This window comes from Acanthisitta chloris, unplaced genomic scaffold, assembly GCF_000695815.1.
Source record: "Acanthisitta chloris isolate BGI_N310 unplaced genomic scaffold, ASM69581v1 scaffold7072, whole genome shotgun sequence".
In the NCBI taxonomy this organism is placed as follows: Eukaryota; Metazoa; Chordata; class Aves; order Passeriformes; family Acanthisittidae; genus Acanthisitta; species Acanthisitta chloris.
The window spans coordinates 1-9,819 of NW_008659801.1; the positions used below are offsets into that span (position 1 = coordinate 1).

The following is a 9,819-nucleotide window of genomic DNA, read 5'->3' on the forward strand; positions in this document are numbered from 1 at the left end:
CCCGTTGTTGCTAGGGGCTCTGTTCCCACCTCCTTGTGTTCGGAGAGCTGGAGATTCCCGTCTCGGTGCTTTCGTGTGTAGGTTCCTCGACCTGTTGTACACCTTTTAACTTTTTACCTATATTTTCTATTCTACATTTATTGATTAACTTGCGGTATTCCTTGTGTTAATAAGCTAAAGCAATCCTAAGGTTAGTGTTCTACATATCTGGCAAGATAAGATAACATCCTGCTGTGAGCTTCTACCTTGACTTGTTTCGCTTCAGCAGGTTCTTAATTACCTTTTGGATCTCACTTTGTTTGCCCGGCTGGGGCATCCCTAAATTCCTCTCTTGGGGCCCATTCCTCTTGTCACTTCCTTCTTGGCCCTGGTTAGTATCTCCTCTCTTTGCAGTGTGCATGTCAGTGTAGAGCAAGGACAAACAAACAGGCAACGCCAGCTGCGCCAGCTGCTTAGTAAGAAACTCCCAGTCTATCACTGATTAGTCTTTTTTAGCTTCTTTGTTTCATCCCCCCCCTAAGTACTAAGTAAATTCTTTTACTTAGAATATTTCTCTAAAGTTTTGTGAATATATTTGCCCTATACCTTTTACATATGGTTTTATTCAGGGTTTAATGAACAAACTCATATGCAACCTTTTACATCTCCCACAGTTGTCTCTGAAGGCATATGTAAACAAATTGAAATCTGTTGATGAAAATCAGCTGAAAAAAGAGCATTTGCTGTGCATTATTTGTTATGCCGTTTTCTTTAAAAATACCTGCAGACAGTAATAATTTCTGAAGTACATATTAAACCAACCTGTACATGATTTGCCAATGTTTCTTGAGGTATTTGGTTAATCATCTTCACAGAGAGGACATCAAAACCCAAAGTATGCTCTCTTTTCTGAATGATTAAGCCAAGCTTCCCGTTTCACTAGCAAGTAGGGTCATGACAGACTGCTAACAACGGAGTGAAATCTGCTGTGAAAAAAAACCCAGAAAAAAATGGGAAAAGGAGAAAGCAATGATCCCAAAGATGTGGGAAGGAAAGAAAAGGCCAAGATGCAACTCAAAAGAAACATAGGTTATTTTGATGGGGTAAGTTTTATTATAGGATCAGTTGTCGGGGCAGGGATCTTCGTGTCTCCCATGGGGGTGTTAAAGCATTCCTTACTCAACGTTGGCGTTGCACTAACGATCTGGACTGCGTCTGGGCTGATTTCTCTGATGGGATCCCTCTGTTATGCGGAACTGGGAACTGCTCTGCCCTTCTCTGGAGGGGAATACAGTCATGTTAAAAGAGGCCTTGGCTCCCTACCTGCCTTTGTGTTTATCTGGACATCAATGTTTACCAAGCCGGCATCAAATGCTGCTCGAGCCTTGCTGTTTGCTGAATATGCCACCCAGCCCTTCTATGGCGTTTGCCCTGCACCAGAAGTGCTGAAGAAATGCTTGGCCTTGGCCATTCTCTGGTCCCTGGGGATTTTGAATGGCCTCAGTGTCAAAATGGCTGCGTGGGTGCAGACGGTTTTCACTCTGCTGAAGATGATGGCCTTGTCTGTGATTGCTGTCGGCGGCATAGTTCTCCTCATTAGTAGGCAACCGGAGAGTCTGGCCAGGTTTGAGGACATGTTTGGCTCAGAGATCCCCAATGCCTCACAGATTGCTGAAGCCTTCTTCCAAGGACTGTATGCATATGGTGGCTGGTGGTCCCTCAACTATATGGCAGGTATCTCACTCCTTTTCTTTAGATTTTGTTCTGCAGTTACCATTCTTGTGTTCGTCAGCTCATCGTGGTAGAACTTGTCTCTCCTTCAAGACCATAGGGTCTCTCATGTTTTATGCAAGTCTGCTGTGTATTGTAGCTGGTAGAAAAGGAATTGTTCCTCTGTAGGGATGTTTACTACTTTTTGTGCAGTCTCCAGAACCAAACTGACATTTCCAGAGGAGTACAGGAGAAATCAAAATAATTAGTTCAAAATTTCATACTTAGACAGAATTATTTATACCTTAAAAAGTTGCCTTGTGTCTTTCTCAGTGTCCATGTCAGTGTATTTTTAGGAAAGGATTAAGTTATCCATGATGAACTCTGTGCACAGTAAGGACTAAATCAAAAAAGATATTTTCTGTTGAAATTTTCTGTGCCTCCACCGAGGTTATGCAGCTGGTTTGTACATGGACACATTAATTTTGAATTGTGTTAAAATATAGTAATTGTATGGATACATTTTCTTGGGAAAATAGAGTTTTGCACAGAAGGTGAAGAGGGATCTAAGGAAAGTGGTATAAAACCTTTCATATAACTTGTACTCATTTAACATATTCAAAATATTTTTGCATATTTACTTACCCTCTTCTGTATCTGATGACATGTGGCAGTAATAAATAGAGCAGTTTCTCATGAAAGTTGCAGACATGATGTTCATAATGTTAGTTATTCACATCACAAGTTAAATGAATAGTGTTTTATAGTAGCATCAGGTTTATGGAAGTAAGTTGTAAACAAGTGGGTATTGCTCTTATATCTTTAACCATAGGTATCCATTGGCCTCTATCATGTAAAACATTACATAAACTGAACGTGTGAAATGTGTAACACAAAGTTCAGTGGTGAGAACAGCGTGAAAATTCAGTTAATGTTTAAAAAGTTGACTGTTAATGCTGCAATAGCTGGATTGCAATAATAACAAAGCTTGTCCTTAAAGACAAGCACTTAGCTTTCTAGGACTGAGAAAATACAAGACTGTTGGTAGAATATTAATTTATTTTCTGATCAGTTAGCAGTGGTAATAAATGCCTTACACTGGGCAGCAGAGCTGTTTAGACAGATGTAAGCTGTGCGAGAGTTCTGCTCTGGACTGAGTTTCCTGTTTGTCAACAATAACTCCACTTCTGTGAGCTTTAGCTAAAGCATCAGGTGCCAGCTGGATGGCAGGACTGTAACAAGCAACAAAACAAATGGAAAGATAAATTTAAATGGGAATTTTGGTGATTGTCCTCTCCTGGGCTCAAAATTGCCAAGTGTATTTCTTACATTTGAAATAAATCTCAAATTCTCTGATAGTCTGTATTCACTGTTGTGGACTGAATTCCACTGTTGGGCTCATTCAGTTCCAGGTCTATGCACTTCAGCCAGGGCTGATATTCTGGCAGCAGATGGGAATAATATTTGAAGGAGGAAAGGGATTTCTGTCCCCTAAAAAGAGCTTAAGTAAGCTGCACATTTGACTTTTCTTTCCTCTTGTGAGTTATTGGCTGGTAATATTCAGGAAATCTTATGTAAATGCTGAGGGAAGCAGAAAGGAGAGAGGGAGTAAGAGGGAAGGAGTGAAGGAGATGAAAAAGACCCTTTCTGATTGAGATGAGGATGAATTATTAGGCTTCTGGAAAGCAGTTCCATCTTTTGCTGGACTACCAGATGCTTAGGAATGTGTGCCAGTACCTGAGTTGTTCACCTACAAAATGTGGAGTTTTTCTTATTTGGTAAGAGTGGTTCTAATATAAGATGCCAGGCTTAGCACTAAACAGTTTTCTTCTACCAACTTTGCCCTGGAAAATAATCATCATTGAATCCAGCTGGGAGTGACCCCCTTTTATAACACTGCATTATTGTTCTATCTATACCTTCAGTCTTTCCTGTTACTTTCTCTGTATTTCCCGATAGAAGGGCAAAGAGAAAGATTTTGTGTAGGAATAGGACAGTACACTCAGAAAGTTTCAGATCAGAACTCGTGAAGTGGTGTAAGAATAACTAATCTGACTTTTGAGTCTCATGTTTAAGTTGGTGATATACAAGTAAGGCTACTTGAAAATTCCTTACCAAATCAATTTTCTAATGTAAGTCAAATATGCGTTGAATCAAGTCAAAGAGAAGTTATAATTTCTTTTGTCATTTTTTTGTCAATTAGTCCTTCATCTGGCCCTCCTTCCAAAGTAATTAAAAATAGCTAAATAAAAATACTTTTTAAGGCTTCTTTGATAGTAACCTTTTTGAGAACCACTGTAGGACTTCACAAGCTGTGTTGTCTAGGGGCCATTATTAGGCATTGGGGCAGGACTTTGGTGTTAGTCTTGTCAAACTCTGCACAGATTCACCACTGAAAAACACTTGCAGAAGCTATGCTGATTTCTTTATTAGTCTTTTTTAATCATATTTTTCAGAAGAGATGAAAAACCCCAGTAGAACTATCCCCTTAACTGTGATGACTGGTGTTCCTGCAGTAATTGTTTTTTATTTACTGGTGAACATCTCATATCTGACTGTCCTCACACCTAAGGAAATTGTCTCTTCAGGTATGGATTTAATATTTTTTTAATTAAGCAGGTATGGTCCATTAGCATACCAGTCTGATGTCAATGCACTGGGTTACTTATGCTCACCTGATTTTACAGTCCAGAAGTTTGGGTTCATTCTCTTTAAAGAGCTAATTCAGGTTTCATTTTACGGCACGACACAAGTCGGACTTGAATGCAGACATGTTATTAGGTGTTGAATATGTTGATGTGTTCCTGCACTGTTTAAAAAAAAAAATCAGAAATGTATTAAAACTTGGAAAATCAGGATAAAGTCAGGTCTTGAGTGTAGAGAAGACTTTTCTTTTCCTGTAGATTTAATCCTTTGGCTCCTTTCATTCCCTGTGTGGTGTCTCAGGCTACAGCCATTACTGTTCAGGAGGTGAACAGGCCTATCATGTTCAGTAATATAGAAAAGACTAAGGGCACAAAAATGTAGCCATTTTGGTTGTGTGTTTGTGGGTTACTCACGAATCATAAAATCATGGAATCAGCTGGCTTGGAAGAGACCTCAAAGATCATCAAGTCCAACCCTACCATCGTTACTAGACCACGGCACCAGGTGCCACATCCAGTCTAATCTTGAAAACCTCCAGGGATGGTAAATCCTCCACCTCCCTGGGCAGCACATTCCAATGCCTGATCACTCTCTCTGTAAAATATCTCTTCCTAACATCCAACCTAAACCTCCCCTGGCAGAGCTCGAGTCTGTGCCCTCTTGTCCTACTGCTGGTTTCCTGGGAGAAGAGATCATCCTCCACCTGACTACAACCTCCTTTCAGGTAGTTGTAGAGGGTGATAAGGTCTCCCCTGAGCCTCCTCTTCTCCAGGCTAAACAACCCCAGCTCCCTCAGGCTCTAATAAATACTGTGATTCCTTATAAGAGCCCATATGAAAGCCCAGTGTATGTAAAGACTCTCTCAGATCCTGGACCAATAAGCTGCCCATGAGAAGGTCCAAGGAAAGCTGTATTTCTCCTTGATTGCCCAAACAGCAGAAAAATCCCACTTTTATGAGACTGAGCTGTCAGACCTTGCCTACAGGTGTGACAAAAAGCATACCTCATTTGGATGGATCAATTATTTTTCTCCTGTGAAAACAGCTCACTAACATAAATGGGAGCAGCATAGCAGTCACTCAACAACCTTGTATTATTGCTCGGCCATTGTCAGGCTGTCTGCTGGGAGACATGGATACATGTGCAGATCCATCCTACCAATGAAAGAGGCAGTGAATACCAGACCATCCGTGAATAGCAGCTGCCCAGATTGCATGAACAGCTCTATACACACTAGGGGAACTGTGTTTATCTATGCCAGCTATGGAAATAGCCTTGAAACGATAGCTGGTTTCAAACATTGCTATGCATTGCTGTGGTTCTTGTTCTTTCACTACATTTTTTTGCAGGGGACTGTTTGAGCTATCTTTAACAGCTTCACGTGCTGTGCGGGTCACTGCAAAATCTACATTCACTATGGCATTTGGTTACAGACCCACTAAATATTAATCCCCGCTGCAATATAGCTAATTTCCAAGCAACATTGAATACCTCTTGTTCAGATATAATCTTTCAGATTTCTCTGCTCACACAAAGCAAAATCTCATTAATAGTACATTTGCTGACCCATCTCTGCACATACATGTGCTCTTGTTGGCAGTTTTGTTATTACAGTAGGTCATGTCTCTGCTGTGATCACACCAGGGGCTAAGATGTTAATTTCTTTCCTTGCCCACGTGTGTGCATTTGTGATGCACAGCAGTGAGGTGCAGCTTGCTCCTGCTGGACAGCCCAATACTGTGATATTGGCCCCTGAAGGTTTACCTGACTTGCACAGGCAGCACTCCTTGCTGTCATCCTCCCAGGAAATGTTTAGTTCCTGAATGAAATACCCTTAGGATTAGATTGATGTTTGACTACCATAACAAAAAAACCCAGGCATTGCTGGTAAATAATAGGTGTTTCTTGTATTTTAAGTTTTGTTTCTGTTGAGTCTGTCAGTGGTTCACATCATGGTACCTGTACTATGCTAATGCTTTGCTTTCTTGCAGTTGCTGTGGCAGTCACCTGGGCTGATCGAGTGATCCCTTCTGTTGCCTGGATTATTCCTCTCTCTGTTGCTGTCTCAATATTTGGTGCCCTCAACAGCAGCGTGTTCGCACTAGGTCGATTAAGCTATGCTGGAAGTCAGTCAGGACATTTACCTGTTATAATATCCATGCTTAATGTCCACTCCTGTACTCCAGCACCAGCCATGATTTTTTCAACCATCATTGCATCCATTTTTATCATCCCCTCTGACCTTATTATGTTAACAAATTACTTTGGATTTTCTACCTGGCTTATGATTGGATTGACTTGTGCAAGCCTGATTGTACTGCGGTACCGGGAACCTCATCTCTGTCGACCATACAAAGTAAATGGAACTAAGTTACAAAATAATTTTACAGATCTTTTTTGAGTCACAGGTAGGATGCAAAAGTTACGGAACAAGTGTGAGCCCAAAGCAGGTAGTCACAAAAATGCAGACAATAATCTCAATGCTTAGAGCCTCATTCAAAAACTTTGCTTCACTGTAGAAGGAAGAGAAACAAACAGATGGTCTCTACCTCAGGGAACTTGCACTTGAAAACAGGAGATGGTTATATGCAGAATGGGGGGGATGTGCAATCAACATGGAACTGTACCAGTGTGGAACAGTGTGGGACCCAGGCTGGCCATTCACAGTTAATTAGACCTTGATCTGCTCTCATCTTTCCTGACACAACCACAGACACTAAGGATAGGTTGAATTTCCTCTTAATGTGGCAGTCAGAAAGCTGGGTTAGAAGTGTAATCTTGTTCTCAAGGCTTCTTCTAGGCACCCAGCCCTGAGTGTCTTTTAGGAACTTGTAATAGCTTACGTGTGCAGATGGAATTCAGGTATCACCTATCTCTCCCCCTTGACGACAGAACAAATATTTTAGAAAAGATGCCTATCTTGTAGGCAATTTGAGGTCAGGTGACTCTTGTCCTGGGTGAGTTTATAGCAGTGTGAGAAATGGTACTGTACTGTGGCAAAAACCGAGTTGTTACTTATACAAATGAGGCATAAAATCACAGTTGGTTGGTTCATTTCCTAAACCATTTTTTCCTTTGTCTTGCAGGTGTTTCTACCCGTTCCATTTGTGATGGTGACAATATCTTTCTTCCTAGTTTTAGCTCCCATAGTCTGGTCTCCAAACCTGCAATATGTTTACGCTTTACTGTTTATGCTGGGAAGCCTTCTTTTTTATCTGCCTTTTATACATTTTAAATTGCATTTTGCATTCCTTGATAAAATCACTTGTCACTTACAGCTCCTGTTAGAAGTCTCTCCTGCTGATGGGTGTACTGTGGACAAATGTGAATAACAGCAGATTTTTAACTAAGAGCCAGCAGAAGATTTTGTTTAACTGAGAGTGTAAACGGTACAAGTTAGGTGTGATATATAGGTGTGCATGTGTGTATATGTACACATGAATATACATATATGCATGTATATGTATATATACATGCATATATGTGTATGCATAGACATTAGCATAATGAGTTAATCTGTATATATTTGTGTCTGTGTGTAAAGCTACATATACATAAATGTATATGCATACTAATACAATAGGTGCAAAGGATCTCTCTTAAACTGCTAAAATCTGTAAAATGCTCTCTTGCTTGCAAAAACAGTTAAAAGTTGCATATAGTCTTACAATAATAGAAATAAGATTAAATTACAGCACAAATAATTACCAGTATTATCATGCAATAAATGAGTAAATGCATACTTAACAGCATCATTGTATAAATATACTTCTGGCCTCTGAGCTAAATTATCTAGGTTATTTTTAGTTTGTAGTAGTTTGTTTATTAGAACTTCTGGTTTTAAAGGCTTTAGTCTTCTGTCCATCTGCTACATTTTTTTGTCTGAATTTTATTTTTAATACAAACCTTGAAAGAACATCATAAAATTGACCGAGATATTTTTTAATCCCGAGAAAACTGTACCTAGTGCATCTTAGCTATTTTAGAGTAACACATACAAAGTCAGGGTGAAATCGTACAAAGCATCAAGTAACGCAATAAGAATTGTTTAAGTGGATTGATTACTTTATTAAATGGTTTAAATCTTGACATTAATATGACTTTATGCCTTGCTTTTTGGTGTTAGTGAGAAGTGCCTCCTCCCCTCCATTTTTATTTTGTTCATGAAAGCAAGATAAAGAGATTCTTCTTTTTTTGATAACTGGGCCATATTAAGTTCACTGAATATTTAAACTTAAAAAGAATAACCAGTACACAAGAAAGATCACATCTTTAGGTGATTAATTGATTAATACATTCTGGTATTTTTATAATTACAAGAGAATTACACTTGAAAAGTGGTTTTTCAAATCTCAGTGAAAGTCAGCAACGTGTCCAGTAGATGGCCCCAGCCTAACGTCTCACATCATCTCTGGTTTGATGGATGTTATATTGGTGAAACAGTTTTACAGGGCATTGTATCATAACACTTAAAGTAATATGAAAAGATTCTTGCTAGAATATTCAGTTTACTGATATATGAAAAACTAAGAGATCACAATGATGGATAAAACTTTATTCACAGCTCCTCAATGCATAGGGTGCCCATCAATGAAGTGGAAGCCAACTGAAGGTTTAAGAGGATTTGACTTTACACTGGAACAAGTGCCCAAATGAAACCAAATACATGAAGAAAGTGCCTTTTCTCACAGGTGGTGCTGTACACAGAATGAAACTTTGAAGTAAAATTTAGACCTTTTAAAATGGAGTAGGAAGTAAGGTCCACGCAAGTGAGGAGTGAAGTGAATACAGCTGAGCCAGAGACTGGATGCTACTGAAAGCGAGACAGGAATCAATGTTGGATTTCACTCAATAGTGCTATTGGAAAAACATTTCTCTTGCTATTTAAATTTTAAAAAAAACAAGACTCAACAAAATTTTATAGGAGTAATATTTTAAGAACTGAATTCTACTGAGTAGTAAAAGGAAGGAAAGATTTTCCCATGACCAAAGCACCAACCAGGGATTTGTAAATGCAGGTGTGGTGCCTGGCAGTGCAACAGATTTTCAACTGATTTTGATAAAGTAATTTATTTAAACCCATATTTTAATATGCAAATAAAAATGGAAGTCATAAGGGGGAAAAAAAGTGTATGTGACAATAATATTGTGTTATAGACCAGATAATTAGCAAAAGCAAGCATCAGAGAAGAGTTGCTCAATTGGATGTGTAATTTCTTATATCTACTTGAGCTTGTTTACATACTTTAATTCCATATTGAGCTGGGTACCTAGTGCATATATATGTCAGGGTATGTTTGGGTAATCCGAGCAAGTATCTCTTAACGATGCAAATTTTGAAATCAGAGGTATAGTAGTTTCAACAAATTAGGGAACTCAAAAGTCTCCATCAAATGTCATGAAATAAATGGCATCTATGTATCTTTGCTCAAGATGAAGTAGGTAAGATTTCTTTTAACAAAAATGTAGGAAATGGCATATAAA

At 39.0% G+C, this 9,819-nt stretch overlaps 1 protein-coding gene across 1 annotated transcript; it reads left to right on the forward strand.

Annotated features, from left to right (window-relative positions):
- Window positions 1-989: 989 nt before the first annotated feature.
- On the forward strand, window positions 990-7,667 carry LOC103797330 (solute carrier family 7 member 13-like). Its single transcript, XM_009069536.1, has 4 exons — window positions 990-1,713; window positions 4,146-4,277; window positions 6,327-6,691; window positions 7,422-7,667. The coding sequence occupies exons 1-4, from the start codon at window positions 990-992 to the stop codon at window positions 7,665-7,667; spliced, it is 1,467 nt and encodes a 488-aa protein (XP_009067784.1).
- The last annotated feature ends 2,152 nt before the right edge of the window (window positions 7,668-9,819 follow it).